The sequence below is a fragment of the Castor canadensis genome, chromosome 2, assembly GCF_047511655.1.
Source record: "Castor canadensis chromosome 2, mCasCan1.hap1v2, whole genome shotgun sequence".
NCBI classification, from domain to species: domain Eukaryota; kingdom Metazoa; phylum Chordata; class Mammalia; order Rodentia; family Castoridae; genus Castor; species Castor canadensis.
In genome coordinates this window covers 77,050,179-77,068,837 of record NC_133387.1, presented here as the reverse complement: position 1 = coordinate 77,068,837, position 18,659 = coordinate 77,050,179, and the positions used below count along the sequence as shown (strand labels likewise).

The 18,659-nt window shown below is 34.8% G+C and overlaps 1 protein-coding gene across 3 annotated transcripts in view; it reads right to left on the bottom strand.

Moving 5' to 3' along the window:
- The window catches only part of Bzw2 (basic leucine zipper and W2 domains 2), a 50,677-nt gene that overhangs the window by 17,348 nt on the left and 14,670 nt on the right, over nucleotides 1–18,659 (bottom strand). For 2 of the 3 annotated variants that reach the window (XM_074065083.1, XM_074065081.1), the window contains exons 2-6: nucleotides 15,885–15,949; nucleotides 9,248–9,424; nucleotides 5,417–5,520; nucleotides 2,824–2,889; nucleotides 1,445–1,580 (exon numbers count right to left, since the gene is read on the bottom strand). In XM_074065083.1, the coding sequence (XP_073921184.1) occupies nucleotides 1,445–1,580; nucleotides 2,824–2,889; nucleotides 5,417–5,520; nucleotides 9,248–9,424; nucleotides 15,885–15,942 (541 nt within the window). In that variant the 5' untranslated portion in view covers nucleotides 15,943–15,949. Of the gene's footprint in view, nucleotides 1–1,444; nucleotides 1,581–2,823; nucleotides 2,890–5,416; nucleotides 5,521–9,247; nucleotides 9,425–14,201; nucleotides 14,312–15,884; nucleotides 15,950–18,659 lie in introns of those variants that run through there. The other variant, XM_074065082.1, reaches the window with a different exon arrangement.

Genomic DNA, 18,659 nt, shown 5'->3' with positions numbered 1-18,659 from the left:
GCTTTATCATATCTACTTTCCTATCCATTCAATAATCTAATTTTTAGATATTTCAAAGGATGGTTCAAGGTTGATTTAAGCAATAGAAGGAGAAAGGCAATTATTTTCTGTTATGATTGCTAGGATAATATAATACCATCATTGTTCAAAGTCTACCTTGTCTTTCTGTGTGTAAAATGGCTAATATATAAATAAAATGTGAGGTATCAAGAATTCTCTTTAGGAAAATACTTTCAAATATCCTAATATTAACAACATGCTAACAACTATTGCAGAATCTGAATTGTCACAAGTCTGAGCTATTTTGAGCCAAAATAGAGAATTTCTGAATAACATTATTTGACTCCTGATTTTCTTTCTTTCTTTCTCTCTTTTTTTTTCTTCTTCTTAGCAACAAGAATGAGGCTAGGACATCATATATGTAGGAGGAAACTTTTTAAGTTCTCAGAAGGAACAGATGTTCTCACAAAAATCTCTTTTATTTTTAAGGAAAAATAACTGTGTTTTGTTACATTACAATTTGAATATCATTATCCTCCTACAAGAAAACAGATTACTTTTGTTTTATTTTATAACCAAATCACTGCATGCATGCCTGTCAAACTGTTAATGCCTTAAAATTAAGACAAGCCTCTGTCTGATGAAGCAATCTTGATTTTTTTTTTGTAAAGCTATTCATTATCTTTAAGACAATGAGTTTCTTAAAAGTGACCAAAATGAACATCTGAGAATAGTTCTACAGATCTTGAGAGGAAACAATTTACAAGAGCGGCCCTGTTTTGAGGACACTGATTTGCTTTCTACATTACATAGGAATAGGAGCCCAGAATTATATATTTAAGGGCAAAAAGGTTAAGCATCCTAAAAAGCAAAAAACATTCCTGCACAATGGAGCATCATCCAGGCAGAATTCCAGGAACATCTTAGCTGAGAGAAATGGTTTGGACCTGATTGATTTCAGAATACTCAACATAGGCCCTAAAATCTTAGGCCCTTATGCCTAAGATTTTAGTTTGCAATCAGTCTTTAAACGTCTATTTAGCCAGGTGCTGGTGGCTCACCCCTGTAATCGTAGCTACTCAGGAGGCAGAGATCAGGAGGATCGTAGCTCGAAGCCAGCCCAGGCAAATAGTTTGCAAAACCCTAACTCGAAAATACCCAATAACAAAGAGAAGGGGTAGTTGATTGGCTCAGGTGAAGGCCCTGAGTTCAAACCTGTGCACCGCAAGAGAAAAAAAAAAAGGTCTCTTTAGAAGTGTGCATATTTTTTCTTTCAATTTCCTATGATGAACGTGTGCACTCTTTTTACTATTTGAGGACACACACACAGTCTTACGTGGAGGACAGGCAGTTAAGGATGATAAAAAGAACTACTTGTATTTTTCTATTATGGCTTTCCTTTTCTTTTTCCATGAGACCGGGGAGAAATCCTGGGCATAATTACCTTCTTTGACTAAGCTGTCAGTGAAGAGACTGGTGAGGATGGTGGCAGGAAGGGTTCCATTGCCCAGCAGGATCCCCGACAGCATTGCTAACTTTGTTTGCTCTGTTTCAGAAAAGGCTTTAAGGAAGAGGAGAAGCTGTGGGTCAAACAAAAGAAACCATGTTTATAAAAAAAAAAAAAAGGACCAAAGTAGGAAAATAACAACCACAATTTACATCCATGCCTATGTGGTACACAGCAGAAGTCACATGAACAGTATAGCTATTAAACACCGGAAGCACATGTTCAATTATAAATGGTACTATGCAAGGTGACATTATCAGACATAATACCTTTTCTCTAACTTCAGTTACACCTAGCTGTAAATATTCATGGGGAAAAAAAAGGCATTTTGAGAACAGTATATGTAGATAGTTCTTGATTCTTTTAAAATAATATTTGGATTCAAACATGCTATGTCTTGGGTCACACAGTTCTAGCACCAGTCTTAGTGAAGAGGCAGTGGAAGATATGTGGTAAAGGAAGTCCAAAACCAGCTTTGGAAAGCAATTTTGGAGGTGGGGTAGGTGTAAGCACATTGCTTGGATCCTTTTGAGTCGGAAGCCAAAAGTAAAAGGGGCCTAAACCCCACCTCCCATTTTGAGTTTTAAGAGTAGTCAGTCCAATGCGTACAATCAATCCCCTTTGCTTTTGACTTACAGTCACAGCTTTTTGGTTTCTGAGACAGTAAGTAACCCTTACTGTCCTTTACCTTGTGATACTCTGACCTCAACCTCCATAGTGCTGGGATTACAAGTGTTCAGCACCATGCCCAGTGTATGATGAATATCTTTAACATATAGCTTTCTATAGCAAAGTTGAAGAATTCTTAAAAACGAGGCAGTGGGTTTATATGATCTCTATAAAACTTACTGCCAATGTGCTCTGCAGTGTTATCTACTGAACCACTCTGAACAGGGGAAGCAGCAAGGAAGTCTATGTTGTGGTAACTTTCTATATAATGGTTACTTTCTATATAAAATTGGAAACAATGACAAAGCAAGATAGAAAGAAGGAAAAAGTTAATACATTGAGTACTATATATAAACATAAAGGAGTTACAAATTAGAAGAGGAAACACACTGTAGTTACTTGAAAAGCCAGAACAGATTTCTTTAAGAAGGTGCTATTGTTGATTTGGTTATGTATTAGAGGCCAATTACTCTGTGAATCACCTTATGTTACATATTACAACATAGGTAAGGCACATGCTCAAATTACAGATAGTTTACCTACATTTTGTCCCCTTTGCTGCATTGCATCTTCAAAAATTAAAAGAATTTCACTGGTTGTTACTTGCTGTATACTTTAACAGTTAGACATTATATTTGAATTTTTACCTTTTTCATTTCATCTTCAAATGCCTTTTCCAAATACTTATATCTCCTGATGAGTTTATTGAAGACCTAAACATAAAGTAGAATCATTAAATTATTATGTAAACTATTTTGAAAGTCATAGAAGGAAGTACAGAATCTCACTGTAACTACCCTAGACATATAATAAATAGGATCAAAATCCACAGATAGGGTAAAACAAATTCATTCAAGAATAGAACAGGTAGGGAAATAAAAATTGCTGATGAAAATAAAATGAATAGGATTTTTAATCTATAAAGTACAGAGATTAAAAATAGCTTGCAACTAAGAGTTATTAGATATAATCACTTAGGTAATGACATGCTGGAGAGGTGAACAGAGTTTAGGACTGATTAGTCTCTCAGAGACAAGAGATGTGTTTTTGGTAGATGAGCAAAAAACCATTACAATTTGCTGGCAGGAAAGGATTACTGCACACCCCCCCACCCCCCGCCCAGTCCATTTAGAACCCTGAAGCAGAGTTTACTGCTCTGTCAGTCAGATTCTAAACTGTTCTGTTAGTGGAATGATGGTTTTATTTAAACATAGATCTTGTAAATATTGATTATTTTTAAGAACGGGAAATTTATCTATATGCAGTTCCTTTCATTTATATTCACATGATATACTCTGATTACAACTTTTGGTGTATTTCCTAATGTAATTATGATGATGCCTTTGAGTAAAAATTACAGTAGCCCTTTATGGGGAAAGACTAGTGACCCAAGCAGGGAATTGATACACAGTAATAAAAACAAATGCTGCTTTAAAATCCTACAAATTTGTTTTCTAATTTATACTAGTACTTACATATTCCTTGACATGATTATTAATAATAAATATAGTTCTCTTTATTCAAGAATGATTACCTCAATCCCTATAGTAAATGTCTACACAAGAAAGCAAAAGTCTTCACAATACAAAAGCATTCTCCAGTGAGCTACCATAGCTCCTAAATTAGTCTCCAACTTAAATATTCTTTTTCCCTATTTCTGTCAGCCTGAACATCTCACTGTCCAGGTTTTTCTGTCAACCTGTAGTATTACACATGCAATAATTTTTAAACTCAAAACACATATCAAAGGGGCTTTCTTCAAATACCCATATACTTATTATATGAAAAGTAAAATCACTTGTAAAAAGAATGCATACTATTTTGATATAATTAAAGGCAAACTCTATTATCCTTTTAATTTATGGGGCTGGCTATACTAAATCCTCTTCCTGGCCCTCATTGGAATTGAAATAGTGTATAATACCCTTTGTAATTGCATTAACTTGATTCTGGAAGTATTCTATGGGGAAGGTAGAAAGCATTATCACTGTTTGGTAGAACTGGAAATTACTACTAGGTATCAGAGTAGAAATTTGAATTGACAAATTATTATCCCTTGTGAACTTTCCTTATCTAGTTGAATGGGACATTTTAAAAGACTAGCTTTTGAACTGAGTGTACATTTTAGTTCACACCTTCTCAAGGTATTTACAACCATTACATATACCGTAGAAGCAAAGATTTTTAGAGACTAAGCCAGAGTCTACACAGTCAATCCCATCTGCTTAATCTTTTATTCCATTTAAAAATTATTTCCCTTGTTTTCAAAATTTGTTACACAGTTCTAAAATGTAAAAAGGAGAAGATTTAAAATGGCATGTAATTAAAAATGTTTTTAAAAGCTTAAATTGTTAATGGCCACATATCTAAAATTATTTCACTTAGTATGCCTTACCCATCTGAATACCCAAGACAAGACATAGAATCTGTCACCTCACTTAGCTGTGGTTAATTCCTGTAGCCACTTTCATCTCACATACTAAAATGTGTGTGATAAGACTTGTTGCCCTGGGGCTTGCCCTAATGATGTCTCATAATTATAATTAAAATTTCTCTAAGTACCAATGAGTTTGAACATGTCTTCCTATATTTGAAGGCAGCTATGTTTCCTCTCTTTTGAAATGCCTGTATGTATCTTCTCCTGATAGGCTGCTCATCTCTTTTTTATTGACATTATTTTACCTAGATATGAACGGTTTATAGGCTTTATGCATTAAAAATATCTTCTTGCCTCTTACTTTTCAACAGCTACTTTGTAGTCTTTTATATGTACCACCAAATTTTATTTAATTAGTTCTTTATTGATTTTTTTATTGTTTTCACTCTTTGATATCACCACAAGAGTACTACAGTGACTATCACTGCTTGTGTCATGTCACACAAGTGAGCCTGGCTGCAAGGTGAAGACCAAGAAGTGAAATTGTTGGGTGCAAGGGAATGTACAGTTTTAGTCTTGAAAGACAGAGCAAAATTGCTTCCTCTAAAATAGAATAAATTTTCATTCCCACCAGCAATTGTTGTGAGTATCTGGTACCCCCACTTCCTTACAGGTGAAAGGTAAAAATATGGTACCTTCTTGCAACTGTAATGTCCATTGTCTTTATGAATGCAACTGAGTATCTTTTTATTTGATTAAGAGTTATCTAACATCACTATTGCTATAGAGTTTTCTTTTCCTGAATTCCATTCCAGTGTTTCCCTTTTAACACACAATGGCAACTTCTCAATGCCAGGCTCTACCTGAGCATAGTTTCGGATGGTTTCATGATCTTCATTTGCTGAGAACACACAGTGGTTGGTCATCTTGGTCTTGTCACCATCATCTATGCGTGTTCCTCCAGGGGCTGAAAACAAATGTCACTACAGTTAGGACAATACCAAACTGACAAGAGCATTTGCAGAACATACCAATTCCTGCACATCAAGAAAAACAATGAAAGTAGATGAAGAAGAGGAGTTAAAATGTTATAGAATAGTGTACATGTATAATACAGACATGATGCTATGTATTTGTGTTTTTAATAGAAGACAAATTGGTTGCTCCATTTCATATGCTGACCATAGCGTATAACATTATTGTTCCATATCCTTGCCTTCACTGAATCTTATCACTAAAGGTCTGGCTCTTTCCAAAGTTTACCTTCAACCACGGAACCTAAAGAATAACCTTCATTCAGTGGATTTACCTCCATTATTCTGAATGCAACTTCTGATGTTTCCCATAATAGGACATGGGTCTCTTTTCAGGTTTGATCACCTGAAATATGGGTTTGAGCCAATCCAACACTTAAGGGCAGTTTTGACTTCTGCTTGGATAGGTATTAAGAGTGTTTCCTTCTTTACTATCCCAGTTATTCATGCATGGTTAAACATTTGCATTTGATCACGCAGTACTGCACTGTGTAGGAGTGTATTTTATTCTCTCATTTATTTTCCTCATAGACTAAATGAACTAAAAAGCTTTTTTAAAAAAACAAAACAATTCATCTTTCCTTATTCAAGGACTTGTCCTGTATGTTTCAGCAATGGCCATTAGAAACATTGATTGAAGCAGAATCAGAATATCAGGTTTTCTGGTTCTGCTTCATATTTGGAACAAAGTCTGAGCAGACCAAATGTGAGTAGTAGCTTTCATATGATTAACAAGTATTTGTAGCATATATACTCATATCAGTTACTGTGCTAGTCACCAAAGACTCAACAAGGTTTAAAGCTGAAATGACAAATGTTATCTACTTATCAGCCACTTCTTTTATTTATTTGTGTATTTTAGGGTATAACTGCCTTGATTTAACTTGTGGTTTTAGATGTAAAAGGCCACACATAGCTATCTGTTAGTAGGTATAGGCAAACAAGAATTCAGTGAGTTATACTTTCCTTCGCTCATTGTCTCCTTTATGGGCTTCGGCTCTAGCAAATAATTTTATAAGTAAATTAGTGTTAGAGAAGTCACCTTTTACAGGACTCCACTTTTCACTCAATCAATTTATGTGCTAGATTTAATAAGCCCTTTTAAACGAAGAAAACCACCTGGAACAAAGTTATATTAAGATGAATATCTTCTAAAAACTCTGCACTAATTCTTATCTGATAAAAATTACATAACTGAGAAGTATGATTTTGAAACTGCAGACTTCTCTGAAAAGGTAAGTTTCAAAAATTATATTCTTTTATACAACAAAACACTTATACATTAATAATATTGTGCCATATCTTGCACTTAAAATATTTTTTCTGATATTGGAACTAAGAATTGACTGCCATTTCTAAAGATTTTGGACAGCCTGCTATTTTTCTTGAGGCCTAAGTAAAACATCTCTTGTAGCTATTATACCAAGGATAAAATTGAAAGACAAATATAGTTGCTGATTCAGGAACAAAAGAAGGTGAATTTTTTTGTGGGTGTGAACATTCCTACATATTTGACAAAGGGTTTATATTAAAAAATTGTTAGCCAGGCACTGGTGGCTCACGCTTGTAATCCTAGCTACTTAGGAGGCAGAGATCAGGAAGATTGCAGTTCAAAGCCAGCCCAGGCAAATAGTTCATGAGACCCTATCTCAAAAAACCCTATCACAAAAAATTAGGCTGGTATAGTGGTTCAAGGTGAAGGCCCTGAGTTCAAGCCCCAGTACCACAGCCACACCCACCCACCCACACACACACATACACAAAAGCACCTGGCTGGCTTCAATAATTATATAATGAATGTGGATTCGGTAGTCATGTAGGGTTGAGAAGCCTTTGCTAAGTAGTTTGTGCCAAACATTTTGCCCTAACCTCTTCTTGGATGTATGGATGAAGCATGAAGGAGGGAAATCTTCCTTGCAGAGATAAATTTGTTGATCATGGTAAATAAAATCTTGAGATAATCAAAAGTATTCAGCTGATCTCACAAATACAGGTAGGTATAAATTTAGGAGATATAAATATCTTCATCCTTTAATACATTAATCATTTGCTAAGTACATAAAAATATAATCAGATTGTATATAGCTAATGATGGCATTATTGTTTATAAGGAAAACTGGAAATATATTCCTTAACATCAGTTTAGCTGCAACTCTTTAAAATCATCCAATGTAACACTCATAGGTATTTCAAAATATATTGCTGAGTAAATATAAATGAGCATGCACAGTATCATATTTATATAATATCACCCCATTCTTTGTTTTGTTTTGCTTTTGGTGGAACTGGGTTTGAACTCAAGACCTCACACATGCTGGGCAGGCTCTCTACCACTCCACTAGCTCCAATCTCACTTTAAAAGTATGAGTTAAAGAGATTTCTAGAAGGGAATCAACCAAAATATTAACACGATGGTTATTTCTGGGTATTAAGATTTAAATATATTATATATAGCTTTTACACTTAAGGCTTGAATATATAGTAATAATGAGTGATCTGTCCAAACAATAACAACAACAAAATTAATTATTTAGTGAAAATTAGCAATGCAGAACAATAAAGGCCTGGCAGTAAGTGGGACCATGCACCAAAATAGATCCTATGAAATCCAAGCTCACAAGAGGCTGCATGTCGAAATGAAGGAATGGATACACACTGTCTCAAAGTCAAAGAAGGTTGCCTTAAGCAGAATTTCTCAATGAAAAGCACAGATGGTCTTTGGGGCAGGGCAGTTTTGTTTTTCATTGTGTTAAATGTCCTTTGCATAGCAGAGTAGGCAGCACACCTGGTCCCATTCTCAAAATTCTTCTGCATACTTCCACATGTCCCTAAACAATGGGAAAAAATCACAGGCCTGGGAAAACTGACCACTTCTAGTGATCTACGGCTACCATGGAAACCAATGATAAGAATTAAGATGTAAGACTGACCATGAGAGAAAAAAATGTCTGGCTATGATGCTTAATAACAATTTGGAGCAGCTGTTTCATACACTTAACTAGTGTTCAGAAGTCCTCTTCCCTGACCTCTGCTCACTACAACACAGTTTGTATGCTGTTTCTACCACTCTGGCACTTTCTAATCTTCTATCTGTAATCATTATAGTTATGTACAATATGCATTATTAAGAGTTTAACTGTATTTCTTAGATATTTCATCATTTATGGATGAAATGGCATTAACAAAAGCTTAGAAATTCTTTTAAAATTTGCTGACAAGTGCATTTATGTACTGAAAAAGGGATGAGGTTCATAAGAAAAGCTGCCATGTGACATTTGGGCTCATTAAGAACACTGGAAGGATCTAGATGAGAAACACAAAAGTTACACTCTTCTGAAGAAATTGCCCCTCTTATGGACCCTCTATAACCTTTTAAGGATTAGGGACACATTGGAGTATTGGACTTTAGCTAACTAAAGCAAAATGATCAACTGTGTTGTAATGTCAACAGAAACCCTCAGTTACTTGCCTTTACTAACCAGTAATCATTTCAAACCTATAATACCATTGTAAATTATAACTTAGATAAAAGTGGTAAACTTTCATTTCTATTTTTATTAACTCTAATAAATGTAAACTTATTTACATTTACTTTCTTATAAGGAAACATTACAATAAAATTGAAATATATACTAGAAGAGGCTACAATGCATGGCTTACCAAGCATACTGCCAGCCACCAGAATATCAAAGAGTGTATCTGCATAGCGACGATAATCTAATCTTGAGCCTGTAGAGTCCAGAAACTTGGCTACAGCTTCAAGGTCGTCACCAGCTTCATTAAGCCCCTGGACAAGTGTATCCCTGAAGACTGTGGGTTCGAATTTCTCTTTTTCATCTGAAATAAAAAGTTCTTAAAATTATTCCTTCCTATATTTATCAGATTCTCCAAAGATACCAGCCATACTTTCCCTTTGTTCACTTCTCTTTGTTTGATACTGTGATTATTTAGGAGTTGAAGGACAACTTAAGTTTTTTGATCAGATTTCCATGCTCTGAAACCCTCTGTTTAAACATTTACTCAAGTAAATAGCATATTTCTGTTCAAAAAGGCGACGACAAAAATATGACTATCTAATACATTAATGATTGCTCATTTATGTCAACTTTAGGCTAGGATGATGTAACTCTACTAACCATGAGAGAAAAAAAATAGCGTAACAAAGCTTAACTTATTTTATCTAAGACTGAAAAATAAAATGATATAGAGAATCACCAAAGAATATATAAGAATATAAATATAAACAAAGATTGAGAGAAAGGATAAAAGATAAATTATTCTAGAGTATTTAAATATTAAATATATGCTGTGAGCAATATGTGTATATTTATAGCCTTGAAGTATTTATTCAAAACTTTTTGGCCTCCTGGCTCCATGACACTCTTAAACTGAAGAGTCCAGCTTTTTGTTCATGAGGTTATTATACCTATGGATACTTATTTTACTAGAAAGTAAAGCAGAAAATTTTAGAACATTTATTTATTAAATGAAGAAATTAATGAGTAGTATTGTTTCACACTCTTAACAAGTCTTTGCAGTGCCTGGCTTAGTAGTAGACAGATGGATTCTTACATCCACTGCACTTTTTTGTAATACCACACATTCTACAGACTTTGGAAAACTCTGCTATAAACTCATGAGAATATGTGAATGAGGTAAATACTACCTTAGTAGTATTATGAAAACAATTTTGATTTTGTGGATCACCTAAAAGGGCTTCTGAGAATTTAAGAGAATACAGCTATTGTGTGGCTTGTTATTCTCCATGAACACTGATAAGAAATATACAATAATCACAAGGGCATACATTAAAGGCAAAAATGAGATGCTGCAATAAACTGGATATATGAGTGTAGAGCTGCGATATCCTGGGTCCAGAGGTCAGAGACTGTAAGGAACTCTGATCTGACTCTACAGATGCTTCATGGGGAAGGCTGATTTGGAGTCAGTTGTTGGAGGAGAAGGAGGGAAGAACACTGTAAAAATACTTCACAACTACAACTAACTTCCTGGAAATGAAAAATGACAGAAAAGTGAAAAACTCAGTGGAAGAACTGAAAGAGAAAGTTTAGAGTATCTGTTAGAAACTAGAAAAAAAAAAAAAAAGGTTCAAGACCTAAAACATAGGAACAAAAAGGAAAAGGGAAAAAATAGTCAAACATCCAAATAGTAAGTGTGAAAAAAAAAAAGGTAGCATAAAAAAAATGAAGTTATGGACATTACTCAAAAATTTTCAAGGAAGTTTCCCAGAATTAAAGAATGTGAGTTCCCAAGTAAAGGGCCATGTGTGCACTCAACACAATGATTGACAGTGACTCCACGCAATGCACATTCACTATGAAGCAACTATGTGAAGGTACTGGGGCAAACAAAACAAATTAAGAACAAAAACAAGTCACACATAAAGTATCATGACCCAGAATGACATGAATTGCTCAACAATTCATAAAATATAAGAAAAACCTAGCATTCAAGTGTTGAACCAAGGTATTAATCAAGGATAAAAGCAAATGAGCATATAATGAAACTAATAACTAAAGAGTAAGCCATTAGATCCTAGGGGAAAAAATACACATATAAGAGACAGGCAAGTAGTACTGTTGTGGATAACAAGAAAGGACAATGCCAGGATTTCAAGTCAATAGCTCTACAGTTGGCCTAGACAGAAACCTGACCAGAGTTCTTTAATACGATAATAAAAAGTGACATGATAGAAGAATTCCTTCAATATACTATCATTGCTAGAATTCCTAAAGCATTTTGTATCAAGAGATATATACAAGGGGAAAATGTTGACTAGTTGTAAGGCATAGAACACTAAGTCAAAAGAGAAATTATTAAATTTATTTAATCCAGAGATTACAAAATGATATTTAGAAAGAGAAAAGGAATCAGATAACAGTTCAGCTATGAAAAGCATGTACAAAGTTCTAATAATATGAACCCTGTACACTGGTTTAGCTGAAATGATGACATAATGAAAGGAAGAGGAGGACAGGAGGTATGCAAGTGGGTGGGACAGTAAGAAAGCCTACCTTTCAACTTCCACAGTAGGAAGTGTACATTTAATACATCTAACAGGAAATCAAGAACTAGTCATAAAAGAATGCTATGAATGTACAAGTCCAAGTAGCAATTACCAGAGTTGAAAGAGTTCCTGTGGGGAGCAGACCAGCTGCTGTTATAACATGTCTTACAGAACTATTTCACTATTTAAACCATGCACTTGCATAATTTTGATAAAATTAAAACTACATTTAAAAACCCAACTGTCTGGTTGATACAGCCTGACAGCTTATAGTTATCCAACAGAAGGAATGGGCTATAAGTAGTTAACACCACTTATGTCAGCATCAGAAGCAGAGAAGAATGGCATTCCCAGTACCAGTCACAGGGCTTGGGATACCATAAAGACATACATAAATTAACTGGAACAATATTCACCTTAAACAAGAGATAAAAAGTCCTTTTGATGCCATAAGCAAAACATTATGCAGTCAACAGGATGCAAATGTTGACAGCAGAAAAATATATAATTAGGGTCTTGTTGAGTAGAGGGGGAGGAGAAAAAGTGCTAAGAACTCCAAAGAGCATATTATGTGAAGTGGAGGAGGGGATCATTGTATCTCTAAGCCAGAAGAACCCACTGATAAGCAGATAAAACTTGACCTCAGGATCTAGCCAAAGGGTAATTCTCCTTCCTCCTGGGAGAAAGATGTTTTCTTTCCTATAAATGTGAGAATACAGGAAGTAAAGAGACCACAGTTTCAATTGAGGCCACCCCCACAATGACACTACAACATGCTTCGATGTTGACTTAGGTGGTAAATCAGATTTTGATGATTTGAAAATTACAAATTGAGGCATTGGGAAATAAAAGTTGGTAAATAAGGAAAACTGCTGACCATGCCAAGAACCCATGCAAAAGACTTTGTTTTGAATTTAAGAGACAAGTTTAAAAATGTTGTTTGTAAAAATGCCTTCATTCTCTCATTATAATTTTCCAAAAGAATTGCCAAAGAAGAGGAAAAGTAAAAGAAAAAAGGTAGTACATCATGGCCAAAGATATTTTAACGGAGAGCAATGATCAGCTTGGAAATCTTAAAAAGATCACGATGGAATGATAGGACTAATAATTCTTTGGCAGGCTGAGAAAATCTCTCACCTGCTTCAGCTTCATCAAGAGGAACAGAAAATTCCAACACAAGAAAATGGCAACACTAATGAATCTTTGGGAAATAAGAACATTTTACCCAAAGATTCCTTTTCATCTGAACTAACAGTGTATTATGTACTTTGTATTTTATTTGAGGATTAGCAGAAATGCTAACAAAATCCTCAAAAATATGTCATTGCCTTCTTTTGTTTCCATTTAGCAGTTCAAGCCTCCTTTGAAGCAGTTAAGTATGCAATTAGGGCCTCAAATTTATACTGCATTGATAAATCACAAATATGACACTGACAAATTAGTCATAATAGCCCTTGGACTGACATAGAGAAACAGGCCTATTTCTTGATCCTCAAGTATATAGTTATTCAATTACATTGCTTACTATAAGAACTATGAAACTGGTTAATAAAGCATTTTTGTCCAACATATTAAGGAAGTCATAAATAACATAACCTGTATAACCTCTCAAAGGTCACTGAGGTATAGCAAATGAAGATGAAATATGTATTTTCTAACTATACACTTACATATATATTTTAAGATTTAAAGCATTCTGTAATTAGTTTCTAATACCACTATTGTAAACAACTCCCCCGCCCCCTCCCCCCACCTTTTTTTTTTTAACCTTACGGGGTGATCAAATCCAGGACCTTGCACATGCTAGGCAAGTGTTCTATCTACCCTTGGGCTATACCCCAAGTCTTGTAAATCTAATAGTGATTTTAAACCAACAGCACAGAGCTGTAGTCTCAGGGTGAAACTGAGTACATAGTCACTTTGGATGCCTGCTATTGTCCATTTCCAGTATTTTCCCTAGTTTTATACAGTTTTCCTAAAAAAAAAAAAATTAGAGGTCAATTTAGTTATTAAATATTTAATTTAGCAAAGCACACTAATGTCAAAGGGAAGAAATTTTCATTTTCCTACAAATCATACTAGGAAACATAAGCTTTAGAGAGTACATGCTGAGCAACATATTTTCATGAAGGAAGAGGGCCTGCATGAGTTTCCATTTGCTATGCCCTACCACAACGTTTACATTTTGATGTAAAGCAGTAGGAAATAATTTTTTTTACATTAAGTTGACATGCAAGAAAGAGCATCAGCTTTGCTACTTTTAAAGTGACAAAAGAGTTTCAAAAAACAGCCTGTCAAATGACCTTGGGATCTCAAGAGTAGGTTTTTCCCAAGCTCTACAAAACTGCTATCTACTTGAAACAACCCCATAACAGCTAAGAAAAGCCAAAGCATGATAGTCAGGAGCCGATTCACTAGAATGAAGAGCAGGAAATGAAGTTAACACTTTTTTTTTTTTATAACAGTCACTGATTTGGCACAAAATGGCTCAAATGTTGGTTAGACCTGAGGTATGTAATTTCTCCTTGGTCCCTTCTGACTGCTCTTGGGGCATAACCTTGACCATCAAATGAATCAGAGGCAAACCTGTTCACAATTAGAGAAAAATCTTCTTGTTCCATACTGAAGACTAATGGCAAGGGCCAGTTTATCCGTTGAATCACGCCTGCTGTTGTTGAGCAACTTTCATGGGCTCTCTTGGCTCCTATGCTCAGCTACAGTGAATCAGCGTCACGCTCATCACGCAGCTCTGAAATTAGCCTACTCCCTCAGCAGGCAGGGCTAGCAAACCTCTCTGTGCCTCCCAGTTGGGCATATATTAACTAGTATCACATTACAGGGCTCCACAACACCAAGGTTTTGGAACTCTATTGTTTATTCCTGATAACTCCTTTAGAAATCATCTTTATCATGAAAAAACAAAACAAAACAAAAAAACAAACAAAAAAACCACTGCCTTAAACAATGCGAAAACACATGCACTCCAGCTATCACTTTTATTCAATATCTGCTTCCAAATTCCAATGGGCAACTATAGTGAGGACACAAATGGTAAAACTGACATAAAGACTAAATAGAGGGAGATGGCTTAGGCTATATATACTTCTACTTACAACTAGGGATGAAAAAAACACAAAAATACTGTGCAAAGTAATTACTGTTTGGTTACCTTTAAATCCTTTTAATGCTTTATTGTGAATGGGTAGCTTTCCAGCAGGCAGCAAATGTTAAATTCAGTCTTACTGCTATCTAAAGACTCTCCCAGGCTCTTCTGATCAAATGATGGACTATATTGAGACTCCCTTTCTTTCTATGTAACTAGACTGGCTACACAAGTGGATATGATATGGCAAAAGAACTTGGGCTGCAGGTGTTGCCTCAGCACCGGTAATGCCAAGGGTGCCTAAAATTCTTTCCCAATGAAAGAACTCAGCACTCAAAGATCATTACAAGGGACTATGCCTCAAAATCATTTATCTTTTTTAGAAATGGAATTTGAACTCAGGGCTTCACATTTCCAAAGCAGGTACTCTAAGGCTTGAGCCACACCTTCAGTTCACTTTGCTCTGGTTATTTTGGAGATGGGATCTCAAGAACTATTTGCCCAGGCTGGCCTCAAACAGTGATCCTACTGATCTCAGCCTCTCAAGTAGTTAGGATTACAGGCGTGAGCCACCAGTGTCCAGCTAAGATCATTTATCTTTATATTCTTGACATGAAGGACAGTAAGACAAACATAGTATAAAAAAGACAAGTTTACTTACACAAAAAGAAATTTTACCAGTCATCTTCAAACTGTGTCTACCACTATTTTACTAGCAATAAAAATACTTGAAAATACTATTAACTTTAAGGATATTTAGGGCAGTAGATTTAATATGACTTCCTAAATTCTGAAAAAGTAAAAAAACTTTTCAGTAGTAAACTCACTTTCCTTTTAGAATTACCATCTTTGATCTCAATACTTTTTCATGGAAATGCTGATGTCAAAACTAGTACAGTTAAAATAATAATAATAATAATAATGTATACAAATTGCCTTCATTTTGAGACAAAGATACATAGCTCAGATAGGCTGAATGACTTGTTCAACATGGAACACCTAAGCAATGGAAGTTCTACGGCTGGACTGTATATCTTCAGATTCTGTTGGCTGGCACAAATGAATTAACAAGGTTCAGTGGAAGTAGGGATTATCTGAATTCTTCTACTCCAGTCCTGTACTTTGATTAGAACTTTAAACATGCGCACACACCACACCACACCTACCCCTTTTCCGAGTTTTGAACCGCTGGCCTGTTAGCACTGGCTTCTGATGCTTATTCATAAAATTTCTGAAAAAGAAAAAAAAGAATATATATTTTAGCCAGGTGTGGTGGTACATGCATGTAATTCCAGCTCAGGATCACAGAGGTAGAGGGAGGAAGGGAAGGTAGATTGAGAATTTGGGGCCAGCCCCAAGCAAAGTTAGGAAGATCCTCTCTTGAAAACAGAAAACTATCAAAAGGGATGGTAGTTCAAGTAGTAGACTACTTGCCTAGCAAGCACAGGCCCAGGGTTCAATCCCCAATACTGCAAATAAGTAAAGAAATAAATTTAAAATAAGCAGTTTACATAAAAATATATGCTTAATAAGTATACGTTTGACCTCAACCATAAATATATATGTATTTAATCTACTGGACTAGCAAAAAAAATTTTTGATGGTTGTGCTGGGTGAGGGTACCTTGTGGCATTTAGAAAACTTTTTACAATATATCAAATATTTCATACTTGAATTTACTCCCTCCACCATTCTCCTTTATCCCCTTTCCCCTCAATTCTTGGAATAGTTAGAAATGATAACTGTTGAAACTATTCCTGGGCTAGCAAAAATTTTAGTTTACCAATACCCAGTGCTGGCAAAGGGCATAGGGAAAACAACCATAGACTTAGACTTTGACAGAGGTTAGGTTCTATGTAATTCTTTCTGGGAGCATTATGGTGAGTACCTATAAATATTTACTTATCTATAACCTGTGGTCTAGCAATTGCCTAACTAGGGATTTGTCCTACAGTTATACCCGTGCAAGAACTCAGGTGTGTGTATGTGTGGATTTATTTGCAGTATTTCAAGAAAAAAAAGGAATGTTTTCACTTTATTTCATTTCATTTCATGAAAAAAAGGAAAGTTAAATGCTCATAAATGAGTTGGTTAAATAAGTTACAATTTAGCCACCTCATGGAACACAATGCAGCTTTACAAAGGAATTAATTCAATCTTATTGTGCTGCATTTCTGGCCCTGGCTTCAACTTTGATTATGTATGTACATCAGATCCATACCTCTTCCTATTACTCACTGAGTTCTAACCACACAGTCCCCCATTTCAGGCAGGATCCTCCCCAGCTGTTTACTACATGGCTTATTCCCTACTTTCATTCAACTCCTCCTTTGTCAAGAGGCTCCCCGATGGTTCTGATGGATGTCGCCCTTGCCACACTCCTTACCTGCTATATTTTTATTCATATTCTTTAACACTAGGGAGTATTTTATTATTATCTGTTTGTTTGTGGTCTAGTTCCTCCAAGAGAGTGTAACTTAAACAAGGGTAGGGACCTTGTAGGTTTTACTCAATCCTGTATCTTTAACATTTAAAAACTAAGCAAAGTGTAAGCACTCAATATTGTCAAATAAGCTGTTGTACTGATATAGAAAGGTGTTTAAGTGCATTATTAGTAAGAAAAAAAGTGACTTGCTAAAAGAAGTTAGAGCATACATTTAGTTGGCAAGAAATGGGGTAAGTATAGTATGCTTTTCTATGCAAGAAAAATTTAAGAATTTTAATAAGACAGAATTTGCTCTAAAGATCTTTCAAAAATGAGGAATGAGCATGCTGGCATAAATGTTATAAACTGAAAGTATATTTAGGTTGCTTAAATTATGAAGGCCAAACAATTAAGATAATATGCATTATTAAGTAAATTATTTCATTATCCTCCAAAGTGTTTTTAAAGTATGATTTGAAAATGCCTAGATTTCCTCAATTACACCATCAAATAATCAAGAAAATTTGTAGTATTCAAGTGAGGTATTTAATTGCTTCTTGAAGTTTAAGAATCCTTAAGAACATAGAAAAATCTATTCAATTTATGAAACAAATCCTCTTTCCAGTGGTAGTGCATGCTCAAGATCCTGGGTTCAATCCCTGGAACTATCAAAACATTGCAAAACACTCTTTATCATTGAAAAAAATCAATCACTGTTTAAAAATTGAAACTAATTACAAAAAGTGACAAAATGATTTATCATTTGAGTTGAAAGAATTTAAGGAATTCTATAAAGTAAGTTGAATTTAATATACCCTGCTTTGAGATACAAAGATGACTAAGCCGAAACCAACACCCTCCATACAATGTGACAGTTGAAACAGCATAAGTGAAGTCTGGACAAGGTTTGGAGACGTGACTGATTGCTATGTGTGTATACAAAGCAATAGTTACATAATGAAATAGTTTCCAATGCTATAAACTTAACCAAGAAATCCTATTTCCTTTGATGGATGTTGAAAATAGAGCTTCTATAAATGCGTTATTTATATTCACTGCTAAACTTGTTCAGAAATTTCCTTGTTGGCATTTTTGTCAGATTCATTCAGGATTGGCAAACATTTAATTCATACAAAAGTGATGACATTGTATATATGTTTCCCTCACCATCTTCACACCTCCCAAACACAACAAATATTATTCCAAATGTATTCTTGCTTAAGTAAAAATAATAAATAAATGAACAGAGCACAAATGGCCTGAAATGTTTTCAGCAGGCAAACATACAAGCGAGAAATTATTTTTTGCCAAAGATGTTTTATTTTTTAATTAATTAAAAATTCAAGTGTGAGCCCTCTCTAAAACTTTCATTTTTATTCTACAAGATAAACTCCTGGAATTTCTTGATTAAATCTATCTTTCTATTTTTCTGTTCATCAGAATTACCACCAAACATACTGAAGAGACTTACTCTCTTTTAAAAACACTTAGCTTTTACATTTACTATAGTTTAAAA